The sequence below is a fragment of the Microtus pennsylvanicus genome, chromosome 22, assembly GCF_037038515.1.
Source record: "Microtus pennsylvanicus isolate mMicPen1 chromosome 22, mMicPen1.hap1, whole genome shotgun sequence".
In the NCBI taxonomy this organism is placed as follows: Eukaryota; Metazoa; Chordata; class Mammalia; order Rodentia; family Cricetidae; genus Microtus; species Microtus pennsylvanicus.
The window spans coordinates 14377240-14398403 of NC_134600.1; the positions used below are offsets into that span (position 1 = coordinate 14377240).

A 21164-nucleotide genomic window follows, 5' to 3' on the forward strand; every position below is an offset into this window, starting at 1 on the left:
TTTTGTGAAACGATGAAAATTAAAACCACGAACAACAACTGACCACCCTTTCACAGACACCCTTACTTGAAAAGTATGATCAGACATGTTCTAATATTTTAATAACCAATGGGACACGACAATGATGGGACGGCCATTCTATATATTACATCAGAAAAATACCAATTACTAGGCAAAGGCACAATAGAAGCTGAGCAAAAGCGATAGAAGGAATAAAATGACTACAAAATAAATTTTAGTAAATGGAGTTGCTACAATATAAAACTTTAGTACCTACCTCAAATGTTTCAAAATAGAAACCAAAATGCAATGATTTCCAGCATCAATCTTGAGTGAACAAGTTACATAATTTACTTGCTCCAAGGCTATGATGAAAAATAATATTTCTTCAAGCTGAAGACAACTTTGATGGCTAAAGTCACTAAAAATTATTTTCATGAATACGGCTTTCTGCTTTATGAGTTTGTTCCTATTTCCAAAATTCAATGAGATATAAATAGACATTAAAATATTTATAGCACTAGAGTTATGGCTAGGTGACTAAGAAATCTTCATTCCATGCACTCAGGTCATATTTTTTAACAGATATCTGTAATTTCTGCTACAAGCAGATCTAAGGTGTTTAACTTTTCCAGGATGCGGAATTAACATTTACATTTCCCACCACACACACATCACATCATTACAATAGAAGCATTGTTTAAGCAATTTTTCACTCATGAAAATTTTTCTTCTGTAAGCATTTATTAATGTAAAATAGGAGACCAGGCATCTTACAGCTTACTTACAGATGTTTTCTTCATGAACTATTGGTTCATGTAAAGAGAAAGCAAATTAAAACTAGAAGTAATAGAAACTAATGCTTGTAAAATGATGGTATCATTTGGGAAGATTTAGGCTGTGAGAATTTACATCCATACACAGTTCCAGTTCCAATACTCTGCTTTATGTGGTAGATTACAGCTGTGAATTCTTAAGTTCCAGCTTTAGTGCCATGTCTGACACATTTTGTCATGGCTCTTTCATGGTGATCCGGTTACACTCTAGAACCATGGCCTCAATAAGATGCTTTTATATGTGAAATAGACATCATATCACAACCGAAAAAGAGGCAGTACACATCCATAAATATTTGTACCTGAATTACATATGCCATGCTGTTGAAGAGAAGTATAAAATCTAAGGGTTACATTATTGTTCAAATTCATCCTGCAAGTCTTAAAACTCTGAAAGGAAGGATATACTGACTACCAAAAATTAGGCAATACCATCAGCTGTGAAAAGAAGTTTGCCCCACTAGATGTAGCAATTCTGTTCCTCTCTGAGAGACAGTCATTACAGCTGGACTCTGCTCCATTCTTCTTTAAAAGCTTCCCAGCAGAAATGTCTGTTGCTGATCTGCTCCACTCTCCTAAGGGAGTCTCCCATAAGAGGTGTCCATTGCTTCTGTGCTCTTCTGGGCAAAGTGAGTTTCCAAACAGTGATGTCAACTCCACTAGGGATTTCCTGATCCATTCCAGTGAAAGAAGGTGTTCATATAAGTCTCAGTCAAGACATTTATTTGGGAGGGAAGAATCCAGAGTCTGACTTCTTCTGCAAGGCTGGAAAGGGGCAGCTGCCAACTGAAGGAGCATATGACTCACATAGGGCTCCTTGGAGCCAGAGCGTTTTTAAGGAGATTTAGAATGCAGGAATTGGTAAGATTTAAATGCCTGGGATTGAACAAGCTCAGAGATGGGCTGGATTTTGTGCTCTGGGATTGGTTTTGAGCTCAGAGAGAAAAGGGAAGACTGTATTTCTTTGGAACTGGTTTGAAAGCCAAAGCAGATTTCTTTCAGTGTCCATTTTTGATTTTTGACTGATTTCAGGGTGATGTTGTATCTTTCACTAGTTCTGGATTTAGGGGCAAAATGTTTTCCTTTGTATCTCATTTCAGTACCAGGTTGTGATTCTTCTCCTGGCTCTATGTCCTTCCCATAAAATTTCATAAAATCACAAAGTAGGTTTTGTCCATCAGTTTCCTGGTGCTAATAAAATAAAAGCTAGTATCCTAATGCTTGAACACATTTTTGACACTATCATTTTTTACAGAATGAATACTGTTGGTTAATAGACTGTGTGATGGCTTCAGGTACCTAAAAGGATCAGATTGATTAAACGCAAAAAGTTTTACTGCTGTAAAAACTGCAAAACATATTCCACACTAAGTTTATTTTTTCACTACAGTATGATTATTCTCATGTTTTTGAAGAGTATACTCCTTAAGTTTACAGTTTCTCTCCAGGATGGTTTGTTTTATGTATTTGGAGATTATTGTGCCAAAGGATTTGGAAAAACAAATTCCATTCACAAGTTTCTCCCCAATCTGTGTTCTTTTCTGCTTTTGAAGATGAATAAGACACGAAAAAACCTTTCCAAACTCATTTCATGCATACTGTTTCACACCCGTGTGTGTTCTTTTATGCAATTGAAGAGCACTCTGTTGAGCAAAGGCCTTACCACACCGACTACATGCAAAGGGTTTTTCTCCAGTATGTGTTTTTTTATGCCGTCGAAGAGTACTGTTTTCAGCAAAGGCCTTACCACACTTATTACATTCATAGGGTTTCTCTCCAGTATGTGTTCTTTTATGGTTTTGAAGAGCACTGTGTTGAGCAAAGGCCTTAGCACACTGACTACAGGCATAGTGTTTCTCTCCAGTATGTGTTCTTTTATGCCTTTGAAGATATCTGTGTTGAGCAAAGGCCTTTCCACACTGATGACATTCATAGGGTTTCTCTCCAGTATGTAATTTTTTATGCAATTGAAGAGCACTGTGGTAAGCAAAAGCCTTACCACACTGATTACATTCATAGGGTTTCTCTCCAGTATGTGATCTTTTATGCAATTGAAAAGCACTGTGGTAAGCAAAAGCCTTACCACACTGATTACATTCATAGGGTTTCTCTCCAGTATGTGTTCTTTTATGCAATTGAAGAGTACCGTGATGAGCAAAGGCCTTACCACACAGACTACATGCATAGGGTTTCTCTCCAGTATGTGTTCTTTTATGCTGTCGTAGAATACGGTTTTCAGCAAAGGCCTTACCACACTGATTACATGCATAGGGTTTCTCTCCAGTATGTGTTCTTTTATGCTGTCGAAGAGTACCCTGTTGAGCAAAGGCCTTACCACACTGACTACAGGCATAGGGTTTCTCTCCAGTATGTGTTCTTTCATGTGTTTTAAGAGCACTGTGTTGAGTAAAGGCCTTACCACACTGATTACATGCATAGGGTTTCTCTCCAGTATGTGTTCTTTTATGCAATTGAAGGTGATCATGACGTGCAAAGGCCTTACCACACTGATTACATGCATATGGTTTCTCTCCAGTATGTGTTCTTTCATGTATTTGAAGAGCAGTGTGGTGAACAAAGGCCTTACCACACTGGTTACATACAAAGTGTTTCTCTCCAGTATGTGTTATTTTATGAAATTGAATATTACAGGGCTGTGCAAAGGCCTTACCACACTGATTACATTCACAGGGTTTCTCTTCAGTATGTGTTCTTTTGCGCAACTGAAGAGCATTGTGATGAACAAAGGTTTTATGACACAGATTAGATTCATTCTCAATATCATGTGTTCTTTCATTCCTCTGACGCTGACTGTCATATGCCAAGGCTTTAACACATTGAGGATGCACTGAAAGTTTTTGTCCAGAATTATTTCTTTCAATCCTGCAAGCATAATTGGAACATATAAAAGTGTTATCACATTCCATACACTCTTGAACCTACATATCTCTATGTATTACTTTCATAATTTAGTCCAATTGTAAATAGAAATCAGATATTAAGGTTTCATAACTGTTTAAACTCATGCTTTCTTCTCTAATTAAGGGTTGTTTTGCATTTTTAAGACACCTGTCATGGTAAATTCCTTTATTATGTGGTTTAACTTTTCACATTTACAGAAACATTTTTCGATTTGACGTATTTCTCATATTTGAAGAGAACTGGATAACCTCAGATCAACTTTATTACATTCATAAACTGTCCTATACTATGAATCATACTACATTTGCTAACTGAACTAGGACAATCAGAAGTATTTGCACAATTCTAGAACTCATGTGGCTTCTCTGTACTGTGAGTTTGTTTATGTATTAACAGTGATATGTGAAAACCAATTATTTATATAGTTGAATAAATTTCAGCAACATGGGGACTAATGCTTTCTTCTAATTGTTTATAGAGAGAGGTATGATGTATTTTCCCATATTCCTGTGCTCATAGGCTTGCATTGAGAGAAATATGTAGTATACACAGTAAAGAAAGAATCACAAACAAAAAATTTCCACAGTGAATTATCACGGCGTGACTTTCTGTTCCTCGTAGATGTGTGGTAGAGGTATTAAAGTTTCTTCACAACAACTGCAACATAACTCTAACTGCTTCTGTCACCAATCTTAATATAGTAATAAGAAGTGTATGAGTAATACAAGATTTACTATGTGCTCTCGGTTTAGTAAAAAGTCTTGCAGATATACTTATCATCACTTCAATGTATACACATTTTGTATTATAAGTAGCAAGAAATAAATGGATTGGCAGATCTACAGCATAGCTCTCATGGTGCTATGACTCAAATGCTGATATCTGTTTAGACATTTCTCTCCTCTTTTTAATTAAAAGAATGCCTGAAAATGCAATTCACCTACATGAAATTATATATGGATTTTTCAGAAGTTAATAATTAGAAATGTACTTAAAGCTGTGCTTATTCACACTGTTGTCTTTATTTAAATCTTCTAGGACACATTATCATTTCATCAGAGGCTCATTGTTTACAGCATGCACAAGAAAATTACCTTTCATGTCTTCTAGAACATTGACAATGTTCTTTCCTATTATGTTCTTCCCAAATGTATCCTAAAATGCAGTACCAGAAAATGTATGTTATAATATTGAATACTGTGCAACATTTAAGTAGCTATTTTAAGTAAACCTTAGAACCATGCCTGCGTTATTCACCTCATTCTTCTTCTGCTTTCTAAATCAAATTATTGAAGAACATCATTAACCAAAAAAAGTTGTCCCTTTATTTTGAAACATGAAGGAAATTCATTTTTACCTATAGTAGTGAGGTTCCTGTAGGTATCCAGCATCACATCTTTGTAGAGATTCTTCTGGGAAGGATCCAGCAAATTCCATTCTTCTTCAGTGAAGTTGATATGCACATCATCATAGGTCACTGCCTTCTAAAATATGCCATACATGATAGTGACATGATAGTGACAACATTGTAAATGTATACTTCTTTGATAGTATAGTCATATAATTCTAGTGTTCCCTAATCATATTCCAAGACATAGACAGTCATTTTAGAATAAAATTGAAAAGGAGAGTCTTCTCTGTCATTTCTGTACTCTTTGAATGAGATATCACCTTACAAGAGAAATATCTATTAGCAGAGAGAAACAGGAAAGAGATCAACAGTTCATAGAACAAATGAGAAATTTTTATGAAGATTAACTAACTACAAATAGAAAAATAAGTTGGACACACTGGGTGTATTGACTCATGCCTTTAAGCTCAGACCTTCAAAAGCAGAGGCAGGTATATTTTTCTCTGAGGTAAATGCCAGATATGTCTATGCAATGAGATCCAGGACAGGTAGAAGTACATAGTAAGACCCTACCATCCAGGAAGTGGTGATGCATGCCTTTAATCCCAGCAATCAGGAGGAAGAGTCAGGTGGCTCTCTGTGAGTTTGAGGCCAGCCTGTTCTATGAGAGCTAGTTCCAGGACAGGCTTCAAAGCTACAGAGAAACCCTGTCTCAAAAATCAAATAAACAAACAACAAACAAACCAAAAGGCACTTTCTCCGTTGCAAAGATCAGTGAATCAAGCAAGAAGAATTGAACTCAGAAGTTTTTACTGAAGTTCCTACAAAGAAGCATGTATTCTCTCCACTTCTCTATTTATCTTCCAAACATCCCAAGTGCCCTATTTAAACTGTAATACCAATAACATTTTACAAACAGAGCACTATGTTTAAACAGTTACAAATGGACAGATGAAAACATTAGCAATATAAATCTTGGGCATAAGTAATAAACACAAGCTGGGAGAGAGATGAAAAGTAGTACCTAGCTTTTGATGGTCTTGAATAGATGTGGCAGAATTGCCAGTACTTATTAGGGGATCATAACTATCCATTATTCCAAGTTCACAAACTCTGAGATCCTTTGATCATGTTGAGAACCAGGTACCCATGTGGTGCATAGCCATGCCGATGCATCAAATAGTGTTATTAATTTTAAAAATATAAAGTAAGCATAACAAGCAGGAAGAAGTTCATGCACCTATAATTCAATGACTCCGAATGCTTAGGAAGTACTAATGTCACGCCTACTAAACGACTTCCAGACACTAAAATGGGGAAAAAATCTACTTCTATCATAGGCAACACAGACCAGAATACCAAAGAGCAAATAGAAACCAAGGAACAAAAGGTGCATCCAACAAAGAGAAACAGAGATACTGGCACCTAGACCTGCAGTCACCTCAGACCCAGATACCCGACAACAGCACAATAACATGATCAACAACAGACAGAACAATATGTCACTACCATATTCCAACTCTCCTACTACAGCACACCCTGAATATTCAAACACAGTCAAAGTACAATTAAGTTAGATCAACTATGAAGATGTTTTATGCCCTTAAGAAAGAAGTGAATGCATTCTTTAAAAAAGCAGGGAAAAGATAAATGAAATCTTGGAGAATAATAATAAGACCCTTAAAGAAAGTCAAACAAAGCAAACAGTTGACAGAAATGAATAAATCAGTTCAAGAAGTGAAGTGAAAATTGAAATAGAAGCATGAAAAATTTCAAGCTGAAGGATTGTGGAGATAAAAAACTAGATAAATGAAAAGGAAAAACTGGGAAATTAACATGAAGTCTATCCTATCTTTGTGAGTCTAAACTTTTATATAAAATTTACATATAGCATAACTAAGGGAAATGTTAACGATCTAATTGTTTTCATCTCAATCAAAAAACCCAAGGCAAAACATTAGCCTGGAAGGTCTGTGGCAGCAAAAGCAGAGCCTCTTTTCCAAAGTAACAAATCTTGAAGTCAAGATACCTGTAAAGTATCCGTGGGGTTACCATAGCAACCCCCAAATCAATGTCTTTCTCTGCAGTCCAAAAATTCAAAGAAAGCACAATGTGCAACTCAGACTCTGTGTGTATTTTCTATCTTTTTAAGGTTTATTAATTGGTTCACTTATTTTTTTCTTTAGAACCTTAGTGTAAATTCCTTTAAAAACCATTTTTATTCCATGACTCTGTCTATATTTATCCTCTCTGTCTTAAGCCCATGGACATTTATTAAATAAACCATCACCCACTCAGAGGCCTTTTTATCTGAATGTTTTTACTGTGTATCTGTAATCCTTTTCTGATGAGGAGTGTTTCTGTAATTGAAAGCTGCAATTGACTTTCATTTTTGTGCTTTTACAATTCCTCATTTTTAACTTTCTTAGGGTTTATGTGGACTTAGTTGCCAAACATTTGGTGTCCTAATGTAAATGGGGACTACACTTTCTTTTTTTTTTTTTTTTTTTTTTTTTTTTTGGTTTTTCGAGACAGGGTTTCTCTGTGGCTTTGGAGCCTGTCCTGGAACTAGCTCTGTAGACCAGGCTGGTCTCGAACTCACAGAGATCCGCCTGCCTCTGCCTCCCGAGTGCTGGGATTAAAGGCGCCACCATCGCCCGGCTGGGACTACACTTTCATCTGGCTACCTAGACCCAAATAATCACACACAAACTATATAATTACATCAGCATTTTTAAAATGCTTAAGGCATATTCCTAGTTAGATTTTACATGTTCAATTCATCCATTTCTATTCATCTATGTATCACCATGAGGTTGTGGCTTACATGTAATGTTTTGGGATATTTCTATCACCTTCAGTAAATACGTGGCATCTCTTTGATCTTCCCAATTAGTACACCGAAGAGTCGGGTCTTTCTTCATTTAAAAAAAGTAACAAATGCTGGAAAGTAATGAAATTGCTCTCCAACTACAATCAGGTCCTTTTTCATAATTGGGACTCCACAGTCCTATTTTCCTGTGCAGTGCACACTCAAAACTGTTGCTTCTATTCTGGACTGAGGTAGAAACCACTCTTCACATGCAAATCTTTCTCCTTTACCTGTAATGGATATTCAGTGTTATAACTCAAATTTATAACTTTGAAACTGGTGATAGAATCATTTAATTTAAGATTTTAGGGTGTAATGTAGGACAAGGTCATTGCTCAGGAGAGGAGAAGACGGGGACCAAATCTTTTTATGTCAAGATAAGATAGATAGTGTCAAAAAAATTTCTGAAATACTAGAAGTACAGCAGTTCTAGAATTAATATGACTTCCTAGGGAGGAGTCACTCCACATGTTTGCGAGATTAATAAAGAAAAAATCATTTAAAAATATTCACATACATCTCTAATGCTCATAGAGGACCCAGGCTAGAATATTTTTTTTGCATTTCACTTATTTTCTTATCCTTGTGTCTTTCAGGCTCAGGCTCCACACTCTGAACAATTTAAATAGGGGTTGAAGGCTAAAAGTCTACCCACCTGGACAGATGGAAGACTTACACAGTAAAGTCTTCCCAGTATTATTTCTTCTTTTTATATTCATTCATTTATTTATTTATTTATTTATTTTTGGTTTTTTAGAGACAGGATTTCTCTGTGGCTTTTTGGAGCCTGTCCTGGAAGTAGCTCTGTAGACCAGGCTGGTCTCGAACTCAGAGAGATCCGCCTGCCTCTGCCTCCCTAGTGCTGGGATTAAAGGCGTGCACCACCATCGCCCGGCTCCAGCATTATTTCTTACATAAACCAGTGACCTTAAACAGTAAGACCATCTTCAATGACAGGATCATGAGATGTCAGACTTTTCTTCCATTTTTACAAGCTTTTCATTAGCCTCTTAAAAGAGTTGATGGCCCTGATTTTGCTACATTTCTATCCAGACTTACAAGATGGAGATTGCAGGGGATGTGAAGGATAGGAAAAGTATAAGGCAGAAAAGACAAAAACAGGTTAGGGAAGTCTTGCACAAGCTATGTCTCATGTCAAGTAAATTTCCTAAGAAGAATAGATTTGGGCTGGAGAGATGGCTCAGAGGTTAACAGTATTGACTGCTCTTTGAGAGGACATGGGTTCAATTCCCAGTACCCATGTGACAGCTCCTAAATATCTGTAAATCCAGTTTCCCAGGATCTGATACCTACATACCAGCACATATAAAATAAAATAGAATAACTCATAAAATATCCACTATTTATACTGGCTGAGAAATAACTTGGGGCTCTTTCATATTGACTTTCAGTCCTCTCAGTCTGTTTTATGGTTCTGTCTTCATTTCTCTTAATCTAACATTTCCTCAGCCTCAGCATCCTTTCCCAGAGAACCTCCATCTTTATTCTGTTGGACAGACCATATGGGGTATGCAACTATGCTTGAACAAAATTTACTGCAGTTTCTGTATGATGCTGCTTTTGATACAAGGAATTACTTTGCATATTCTGTCCATAAATTAAGAGCTTAGCTGAATAGAGCCTTACAATTTAGGGAACCTTGTTAAGATTTAAATGTAAAGCAAGGGCCTTCTCTTTCGCTGTGTAAAATCCTTGAAAATCCCTCTTGCTTTCATTACTGGACAGCCATCTGAAACAACCTAGTGCTTTTTTCCTCAACAAAAACATCGATTTTTTTTCATTCTTTTTATGTGTTTTTTTTGCACTGTAGATTTGAAGGAGTCAGAGGTAATAACCATCCAGCAAAAATAATATTTTTTTGTCTAAGATATCAGTCCATTAATTTTTAATTCTGCCTTAGTCACTTTCTTGGGACATGGAAACATTAAGAAAGATTGGGGGCCAAAGTGTCACACAACTGATCTCCAGCAAACTTTTTATGGAGTTTTCTAAGCTCCTGTACTTACTTACCAGGCCAAAATAAATCAATAGGGCCACAAGGAATAAAGCCAGGCTTGAGTTGGAGGGACCAGAACAAGACGAAGTTATGAGAGCAATCAGAATTATTATATATTTGTCAGAAACAGAAAATAAGACAATTTCCAGGATCAATACCATGTACTTGCCAGGATATCATGAAGACTGCAGGCTCTACATGGAATACAGCATCGTGGTCTCAGGCCGAGTATACTGTTGAACTTCCCTACTTCCTTGACCACTAAGGGAATACTCAGAGAAACACAGATTAGCCTGAATGACTCATTGCTTGAGGGAGTGCATCACCATGTCAGCAACTTAAAAAAGCACACTGTGAAGGACAGGCTCCAAAGCCACAGAGAAACCCTGTCTCGAAAAACCAAAAAAAAAAAAAGCACACTGTGCCCAAGGAGCCCTTGACTTTAATGTGAAATAACTAAGACACACATCTCTCAGGGTAGATGGGCCAATCCAACTCCTTTGTTCCCTTCAGAGCCTTTTGTCCACTAAAATCCTATAACCTTGACCTCCACTGCCTGCCACTACTCTCAACACTCCCGTCTTTCAGGTCCTACAATGACAGTCAGTTAAGCTGTGTAGAGTTTTCTGTGACTTTTGCCATCTAAAGTCCTGTTAGCTTGAAAATTCTTCCACGGTCAATATTCCCAAGTCCATTGCAGCAACAAAACCACTTTTATGGTACCATTTTTATTCCAACTTGCTTCTTTGTTCCTGTGATTAATGTATCTAACCTAAAGCAACTCTGGTAATGGACAGGTTGATTTGTTTGTTACCCCTAAGTCAGAATCCACCACTGTGGGAGCTTAGGATAGGAACTCAAGTTAATCACTGGAGGCAAAACATTTGGAACCATTGATTCCTGGTTTTCTCTTGTGCTTTGTCACTGTTTTGTGCTCAGCTAGCCTCCTTAATCAGCCCAGGCCCACTTGCTTAGAGACATTGCCAACTCAGTGGAAGAATCCTCTTCCAACACCAATCATCAGTCAACATAATCACTTTCACACTGAAATCAGACATTCTGATCTAAGCACATACTCAGTTGATAATTCCTCCGATAACCCTAGCCTTTGTCTTGTTGACAGCTGAGGCTAATTATCACACAGAGAATGTCTTGTATGAGAATGTTTGTAAAGAACCAAAAATATAATGTAGTATTCCTGTCAACCACTTAAGCAGCACCTAACCATGAGGATAACAATAAATGGAAAATACAGATTGCCAGAAAATGGAAAGAGAAAAGGATCTAAGATCAAGAAGAGAAAACTAAAACTGTCACTCCACAGAAACTATTCAAAACAAAAACTTAAGGAACTGATAGAATACAAATTGATGAAGGTCCATTATTTTTGAAATTTTAATGACGTTATTAGATAATGGTTCATAAAATCAACATAGATGACACCAATGCCAAAACAAGACTCAAAGACTGATCTATAAATTTATATTATGGTCCCTTAAACAAGAACTACAAGATTCTAGTCAAAATCAAATTCCAGAAAATCACTGTCCATCCCTCATCCTGTACACTCCAGTTCTCTTTTTTACTAATAACAGAAAAAGGATTGGGTAAGGCGGGCTGTTCCACCAAAATTCACTTGACACCTTCTGATATTTTTGCTTTGTGGAAATAGTTTTGATTACTAAAAGGATCTCATTTTCTTATGATAAAGATAATGATGTCTGTTAGGATCACTTAGACACCATTTCATTTCCTACAATTGGTGATTGCCTCTAAGTCTGTATCAGAGTGAGGAAGTATAAACTTTTTAAGTGAAATTTCGAGAGAACAGATTTTTAAAGAATCACTGTACATGTGAAGTAACTTGCTTTACTCTGACTGCTTTATAAATCACAATTTTGAAAACAAGGTTTTCCTATTTTTGAGTATGTTTGTGCACGAGACAAAATGCCTGTGATATACAAACAATGATTGTCAGATCTCTTGGATTGGGAAGAAGTGTTTTGGCATGTTGATGGAGATTGCATTAAATTGCTTTTGGTATGGTTGCCATTTTTATTATGTTGATTGTACCTATCCAAGAGCATCTTTCCATTTTCTAGTATTTTCTTCAGTTTCATTCTTTAAAGACTTAAATTTTGAAATAACAGTTCTTTCACTTCTTTGGTTACTGTTACCTGAGGATATTTTAAATTACTTGTGGCTATTGTAAATGGTGATGCTCCTCTGATTTCCTTCTTAGCTTCTTTTTTTATTTATATATAGGAGGGCTACTGATTTTTTTGAGCTGATCTTGTATCCTGACAAATTACTGAAGGTATTTATGGGCTGTAGGAGCTCCCTGATAGAGTTTGTGGGGTCACTTATGTATACTCTCATATCATCTGTGAATAGCAAAAGCTTAACTTCTTTTTTTCCAGTTTAGATCCCCATGATCTTTCTTTGTGTTCATCTTCTCTAGATAGAATTTCAAGAACTATGTTTACTAGGTATGGTGAGAGACGACAGTCTTGAATTGTTCCTAATTTTAGTGGGATCATTTTGAGTTTCTCTCCATTTAATTTGATGTTTGCTCTATGCATTCTGTATATTTCTTTCATTATGTTAAGATATCTTGCATATCATCATAGAACCTTCATCTATCTGGTGATGGATGGAGATAGAGACAGAGACCCACACTGGAGCACTGGACTGAGCTCCCAAGGTCCCAGTGAGGAGCAGAAGGAGGGAGAACATGAGCAAAGAAGTCGGGACCACGAGGGGTGCACCCACCCACTGAGACACTGGAGCTGATCTATTGGGAGCTCACCAAGGCCAGCTGGACTGTGACTGAAAAGCATGGGATAAAACTGTACTCTCTAAACATGGCAAAAAATGAGGGCTGATGAGAGCCAAGGACAATGGCAAGGGGTTTTGATCTCACGTAATGTGCTGGCTTTGTGGGAGCCTAGCCAGTTTGGATGTTCACCTTCCTAGATATGGATGGAGGGGGAGGACCTAGGACTTACCACAGGGCAGGCAACCAAGACTGCTCTTTGGACTGGAGAGGGAGGGGGAGAGGAGTGGGGCGAGGAGGAGAAGGGTGGGAGGAGAGGGAGAAGGGTGGGAGGAGGGGGAGGGAAATGGGAGGCTGGGAGGAGGTGGAAACTTGTTTTTTTCTACTTTTCTCAATAAAAAAATAAAAGTAAATATTTAAAAAAAAGAATTTTGAAGGTGTAATGTAGAGAACACTCAAGGTCACTGCTTTGTAAGGCAGCAGACAGGGACCAAGGCCACCTGAGTCAACATAACACAACTTGTCTCAGAAACAATATTTCTATCAGGATGGAAACGAAACTCTTCTAGAATTAATATGCCTTTTCACTGAGAAATTACATCACACACTTAGGAGATTAATGAAAAAAAGTCTCTTTAATGACAGTATGCATCAATCTCTGTCCAATGCTCAAGTGGAACAAGGTTAGACAGATTTTGCATTCAATATATGCTGTTATCTTTTAAGTATCTCTTAGGCACTTGGTCCAGATTATAATTTGTTTTTTTTAAGATTTATTTATTTATTATTTATACAACATTCTACCTCCATGTATTTCCACACGCCGGAGGGTGCCAGATCTCATTACAGATGGTTGTGAGCCACCATGTGGTTGCTGGGAATCGAACTCAGAACCTCTGGAAGAGCAGCAGGCGCTCTCAACCACTGAGCCATCTCTCCAGCCGCCCTTTTTTTTGGTTTTTTGAGACAGGGTTTCTCTGTGGTTTTTGGAGCATGTCCTGGAACCAGCTCTTGTAGACCAGGCTGGTCTTGAACTCACAGATCCGCCTGCCTCTGCCTCCTGAGTGCTGGGATTAAAGGCATGCGCCACCACCGTGTCCAGATTATACTTTGAACAATTGAGATAGCAACAGGCAACATGCCTATCTAGATATTTAGACAAGAAATATTCCCAGAATATTTTCTTAAGTACACCAGTGACCTGTTACAGCAGCTCATTCTTCACTGACAGGGTTGTAAGGTGAAGGTCACAAGGGATGAGAAATACTGGACAAGTAAAAAATAAAAAAAGACTGGGGGGAGGTGTTGCAGAAGATACGTCCCATGCTAATAAGCTTCTTATGAAAAATACCAGGTGGTGGTAGCGTATGCCTTTAATCCCAAGACACAGGGAGAAGAGCCCTGTGCTTCTCTGTGAGTTCAAGGCCAGAGAAACACTGTATCAAGAAAAAGAATAGAGGGAGAGAGAGAGAAGATGATGTCTAGCATTTTGTATACTAATTCCTGAGGAGAAATGAAAGAATTATATGAAGTCAGCAGAAACTATCATGCAATGAGATGAATTTAGGAAGAAGCTAGTCCAACAATTCTACTAAATGGGTATACAGGGTATTTTGAAATCTTGGCTAAGCGCAGAGCTCCATCTAGTGGGAAGGGTTGGGTTGTCAGGTCTGAAGCAACTCCTCCATAAAGGCCTGGGCACCAGACCATTACCAGCTCCAATGCATATTCCTGGTTTTAGAGAAGGAGCTCTGTTTTATTATCAATACATCATGTCCTTAGGGAAACTCACAAGGCTTGTGTCCCAGGCTGTTTCTAGATCTTCCAAGAATGTCCCTCCTCCCTGCCTGAGGTCCTAAATGAAAGCCTTGATTGTTCAGGCCAGTCCTTCACACAACAGTGTTTTACATTTCAAATATGTGTCACCTGGCGTCATATAGCCCGTCTGGTAGAACTATGCTTTTCTCAAAAGGAAAACAGGAACTTTAAATCAGAGCAGGCCTTATGGTTGGCTGTGACTCTGTAATGCCTCTTTGAGCAGCTTCATAAGAGGTCTGTTCTTTGATATTTGGATGAGCCTAGTGATTTTTTATTTATTTAATTTTGACTTTTCAAAACAGGGTTTCTCTGTAGCTTTGGAGCCTGTCCTAGAACTTGCTCTTGTAGACCAGGCTGGCCTTGAACTCACAGAGATCCACCTGCCTCTTCATCAGGATTACAGGGATTAAAGGTGTGCACCACCACTGCCCACCAGCGATTTTTTAAAAAATATCAGTGATGGCTTCTTTGAAATGGTTTGGAGTCAAATATCTGGACAATCCTGGTAAACAATGTATACCTGGGCATTCTAATCTCTATCAGCCCTGCTTAGAATATACTTAGCTTTTGGGTGTTTTAGACACTGTCCTCCCTCTGCTAAATTCTACTTTGTGAGACTTATTTCATAAACATTGGTAAATCCTTTGTATTTCCAATTCTACTCTTCTACATTATCATATAGTAGTGGAGACCTACCCAACACGTGAGATGAATTTGATAACCTCCACAGATTTAAATATAAATGGAGATTACATTTAAAGGTTAAATGCAAAGTGCTCAATATTGAGACTATGTTGAAGAAACTAGGCCTCTCTGAGCTTGGCAACTTGTTTCCGTGAATGCATCAACCCTGTTGAAGTTGACTACAAAAGTGGTTTGGTTTTTTTTGTTTGTTTGTTTTTGTTTTCTGTTTTTCGAGACAGGGTTTCTCTGTGGTTTTTGGAGCCTGTCCTGGCACTAGCTCTTGTAGACCAGGCTGGTCTCGAACTCACAGAGATCTGCCTGCCTCTGCATCCCAAGTGCTGGGATTAAAGGCGTGTGCCACCACCACCTGGCCAAAAGTGTTTTTAAAAACAGCTTCCTGCTCCCAATAATTTAAGCAGATTGAGTCATAGCAAAATTATACACAGGCCTGCCCCTAGACCCATGAGTTTAGCAGGGACCATGAGGGACTTCACAGTACAGGGACTATGGCGGCAGGTTTCCATGCAGATGACGGAAGGACACACCATAGTGTTTCCCGCACCTCGCCCTCTGCTCCTCCACATCAGGAGACAGCATTCCCTCACTCACCATGTTGTGCTTCTCCATTTTGCCAAAGTTCTCAGCTCATCATCTCCCTGCAACAGCAACTGCACCAGAGAACAGGAATCCACTGGCGCCAGCTCCTCTTCAAAGCCAAGACTGAAGGCGGCTGGCCGGAAGAGACCAGCACTGCTTCTGACTGACAGGTCATCTGGAGTGCTGATTGGCTAGTGAGTCCTGAGTGGCGAAAGCACCACCCATAGGGGTACAGTGTGCTTAAAGAGACAGAATACTGGTTCCTGTCCAATCCATTCACCCCAACAGAGAACTTCTCCAGATCTGAGAACATATGCATTTCAATAGCACTGGCCCCTGGCTACTAAAGCAATCAATGTCTTCTTCTTGTTCTCCAGAGGAACTTTCCTTTCTTCCTGTTGGATGCAATAGTGACTAGCTAGCTTGTACTGTGCACTGTACTAGGTGGATCGAGCAATTTCCTGTCCAGCAGGGGTAAGGGTGCCTAGAACACTAACAACTAAAGAGAGTTTTTTTTCTTGTGATGTTGTAAAATCAAAGCAATACTTTATTAAATGAGTTATTTTACACAATATGAACATCAATATAATTACAAGTGTAAAAAAATTTTATGACAAGAATGGAGTGATTTTACAGATTACCAAATCAAAGCTGACTGTACACTTACACAGAATTGTCTTTGCATGAAGCTCAAAGGGAACAGCATAAAAATGAATGTTTCTGTAGCCCCTTTATTTTTGCTGATCAACAGTTTGTTTAAAAAAGCAGCTGCAGCGCCTTTAATCCCAGCACTCGGGAGGCAGAGGCAGGCGGATCTCTGTGAGTTCGAGACCAGCCTGGTCTACAGAGCTAGTTCCAGCACAGGCTCCAAAGCCACGGAGAAACCCTGTCTCGAAAAACCAAAAAAAAAAAAAAAAAGCAGCTGCAGCCGGGCGGTGGTGGCGCACGCCTTTAATCCCAGCACTCAGGAGGCAGAGGCAGGCAGATCTCTGTGAGTTCGAGGCCAGCCTGGTCTACAATAGCTAGTTCCAGGAGAGGAACCCCCCCCCCAAAAAAAAAAAGCTGCAGAGAAACCCTGTCTTGAAAAATCATAAAAGAAAAAAAAATGTAGCTGCAGGATTGTTACCTAGGTCTGAGACAGTAGAAGACTCAGGTCTGGCATTTGTGTCCTACAGACTGTGCAGGTGTATATTAAGGCAGCTTTGGCAGCAGCCTTTTGGTCGTGTCCTTGTTTCTTCTTTTGTCCAGCCTGCCTTTTGGCATTTTTCTGCTGAGACTGAATATTCTGCTGTCCACGAGCCATATCCGGGCCGGGCGGGTCGGTGTGGCGTCCGAGAGACCGCTCAGCGCGAGAGGAGCCGGGCAGGAGGAGCAGGGAAGGAAGGGACGCGCCCTGCAGACCGAGCAGAACCGGGAGCACAACAGCCCGCGACCCGCACACCCGCCGCAGCGCGCGCCCGCCGCGCGTGAGCACAAAGCAGGCCTTTCGCTCGCGCCCGCGCACGCTGCCGCTGCCGAGGCCGCGCTCCCAGCAGGTCCCGCCCCTCGCCTTCCTGCCGCGGCTCCACCCCGCCCCTCAAGAAGAGAATTTTAAAGTTACAAAATGAGCTGGGCAGTGGTGGTGCACACCTTTAATCCCAGCACTCAGCAGGGGGGATCTCTGGGAGTTCGAGACCAGCCTGGTCTACAAGAGCCAGTTCCAGGACAGGCTCCAAAACCACAGAGAAACCCTGTCTCGAAAAAACAAAAAATAAATAAAAACTAAAGTTACAAAATGAAATATTTGTTCTGTGGCTTCACTCTGAGGTCAGATGAACGGAAGGTACTTTTTACATGCTTTTCACAGGGATTTTACACAACAGGAAGGAGAAAAGCAGGAACCAGGTCTCAAGATGATTGGTCTTTCCCCCTTCGGAAAGCTGGATGATGACTCCATTGTTTATGGCTTTATTCCTTAAATTCGAAGCAAACTCCAGGCAAATGAATAATAATAAAAAGGGTAGTGTTCATGGAAATTTGAATATGTAGAGAATAATGGAGCTAGAAAGAATGACTTCATGAGCACTATTGTCAGCCAGCACATCTTCCTCTATAGTCAGGTGAATAAAATATACAGCTGCAGTATTCAAGATTCTCTACATGAACAGGACAGGTAGAATGATTCTCACCATGGATGTAAAAAGTGAGCTTATTAGAATGTCTTACAAGCTGTGGTCCAGGTAACTTAAGAACAGCTGCTTACCAATGGCAATTGAAGAATCCAATAGATTGCTTCTCAGCCTTTTCTCTAACATCAAGTGAAGAATCCAGTAGTTGTTCAGCCCACAAAGCTTGACTTCTCAGCTCATTTTAAGTATTCACCAAAATTACAATGACATAGGCGCTAATACTAGTACAGGAATGAACTTGGTAGCCAGAGCCAAAGCACAGAGGCAAAAAGAAACTTTTCTTCTTCAAAATACTTTATATGTGACTGCTGCTGCTAGAATGTAAGATGCTGATTGAAGTTGGGTCATAGTTATTGTTTGATTCGGATTTTTTTTTTTTTTTTGGTGATTTCAAGACTGGATTTTTCTGTGTAATTGTGGAACTGATTCTGTATGCCAGATTGGTCTCAAACTCAGAAAATCCCACTACCTAGTCATCTCTTCCTCATTCAACCAATCATAGGGAATAGACTATAGGTGTATGCTTGACAGCAGAAGGCATAGTAACAGGAGTAGAAACCATTGGAAGTTGGCCATTTCTTCATGTATCTTCCTTTTGTCTTCAGGACCTACGTGGTCTTGATCTCTAATATACCATTTCCATCTGATAACAGGTTGTAGCGTAAATGTCCTACATTATAACTTGATAGATCCAGTAATATTCACCTCATGATGGACATTTCACATCACTTGGTAATGTGGTGACTGCAATGGATTAAGCCACATATGGTTGGTACTTCTAAGTTCTAGTGGTCATGCAGGGGTACACAAGCCCTCAGTCACCTGGGGATGTTAAAGGTTCCCTCCTGCATGATCCACGTATGACTCAGCTAAACCCTTGCCCGCTTCCATGAACCCCATCATCTGCATATGATGGAGCCATGTCAACCCCTGTGTGCATGCACCAGGAAGCTTTTAAAAGCTGGATGAGCCATCCTCCTCCCTGTCTCTGAACACTAACTTCCCAGGCCTCTGCATGCCCCCTCTAAAAAACTCCTAAGAGTGTTTGTTGTGTGTTCTGTGTTTCCTTCTTGGTAAGAAAAAAATCCTAAGATTGCACAGCTCTGCTAACACATAGAAGTTCAATTAGGTGAAATGAAAACAAATCAAATTATCCATCATTTGATTAAGTACAGCGCCCTTTAGTGGTTGATCGCAAGTTGTGAATCAGGACAGGGGAGCCCATGCAAACTGTGAACCAAGTGTTTCTCCTCTAGGATGCTGTGGGAGAGGTCCTGACCACAGAACAATTATTTCATTTTGTAACTTTAAAACTCTCATTAGTTGTTAGTATTATAGGCATTCTTACAACTGTGGGACAGGAAATTGCTCCACCCGCCTAGCACAGTTCACCGTACAAGTCACACAGTGTGCTGGGAAAAAAAGGGAAGTTCCTAGGAGTGCAAGACGATGACGTTGATTGCTTTAGTAGCCAGGGGCCAGTGCTATTAAAATGCATATGTTCTCAGATCTGGAGAAGTTCTCTGTTGGGGTGAATGGACTGGACAGGAGCCAGTATTCTGTCTCTTTAAGCACACTGTACCCCTATGGGTGGTGCTCTAGCCACTCAGGACTCACTAGCCAATCAGCACTCCAGAGGACCTGCCAGTCAGAAGCAGTGCAGGTCTCTTCCGGGCAGCCACCTTCAGTCTTGGCTTTGAAGAGGAGCTGGCGCCAGTGGATTCCTGTTCTAGGGTGCAGTTGCTGTTGCAAGGAGATGATGAGCTGAAAACTTTGGGAAAATGGAGAAGCACAACATGGTGAGTGAGGAAATGCCGTCTCCTGATGGGGAGGAGCAGAGGGCGAGGTGCGGAAAACACTATGTTGTTATCTCCATGGGTCTGGGTGGGAACCCGCCGCCATATTGCCTGTATTGTGAAGTCCCTCATGGTCCCTGCTAACTCCTGGACCTAGGGGCAGGCCTCTGAATAACTTTGCTCTGTGGCTTCATCTGCTTAGAGTATTGGGAGCAGGAAGCTGCGTGTACAAACACCTTCCTAGTCAACTTCAACAGGGTTCCTGTATTCATGGAAACAATTTGCCTAACTCAGAGAAGCCTCGTTTCTCCAGTATCTTCTCAATATCGAGCACTTTGCATTTAAGCTTTAAATATAATCTGAATTTATATTTAAATTTGTGGACGTTATCAAAGGCATCTCACATGTTGTGTAGCTCTCCACTACTGTGTCATAATGTAGAAGAGTAGAATTGGTGATACAATAGATTTACCAATGCTTAAAAAATAATTAAGTCTCACAAAGTAGAATTTATCAGAGGGAGAAATGCGTCTAAACAGCCAAACTGTGAGTCTAGGCTAATGAGGGCTTGTAGAGATTAGAATGCCCAGGTATACATTGTTTATCAGGATTGTCCAGATATTTGACTCCAAACCATTTCAAAGAAGCCACCACTGAGTTAAAAATAAAAAGTCACTGCTGGGTGGTTGTGGTGCACACCTTTAATTCCAATACTCTTGAGGCAGAGGCCGGTGGATTTCTGTGAGTTCAAGGCCAGCCTGATCTATAAGAGCTAGTTCCAGAACAGGCTCCAAAGCCACAGATTAACCCTGTCTTGAAAAACCAAAAAAAATAAAAAAATATCGCTAGACCCACCCAAATATCAAAGAATAGACCTGTTAGCAAGCTGCTCAAGGAGACATTACAGGTCACAACCAACCTTAAGACCGGGCATGCCATAAAGTTCCAGTTTTTCTTTTTGAGAGAGTCATAGTTCTGTCAGAAGAGCAATATTACCGGGTGACATATATTTGAAATGTAAAACACTGTTGTGTGAATGACTCGCCTGATCAATCAAGGCTTTCCTTTAGGACCTCAGGCAGGGAGGAGGGACATTCTTGCTGACCTAGTAACAGCCTGGGACATAAGCTTGTGAGTTTCCCTAAGGACCTGATGTATTGATACTAAAACAGAGCTCTTTCTCTAAAACCAGGACTGTGCATTGGAGAGCCCATAATGGTCTGGTGCCCAGGCCTTTGTGGAGGGGTTGCTTCAGATCTTGACAACTCAACCTTTCCCACCATATGGAGCTCTGGTTCTCAGTACCAAGGCCATTCTGGATGTAGCA

General features: G+C 39.8%; 1 protein-coding gene across 1 annotated transcript in view; it reads right to left on the minus strand.

The window, feature by feature from the left end:
• The window catches only part of LOC142839819 (uncharacterized), an 88745-nt gene extending 70578 nt beyond the window's left edge, over positions 1–18167 (minus strand). The window contains exons 1-6 of the mRNA XM_075956202.1: positions 18116–18167; positions 17051–17448; positions 14380–14505; positions 5116–5242; positions 4853–4913; positions 2536–3221 (exon numbers count right to left, since the gene is read on the minus strand). Coding sequence (XP_075812317.1) covers positions 2536–3221; positions 4853–4913; positions 5116–5242; positions 14380–14505; positions 17051–17448; positions 18116–18167 — 1450 coding nt within the window. The remainder of the gene's footprint in view (positions 1–2535; positions 3222–4852; positions 4914–5115; positions 5243–14379; positions 14506–17050; positions 17449–18115) is intronic.
• Between the last annotated feature and the right edge of the window lie 2997 nt (positions 18168–21164).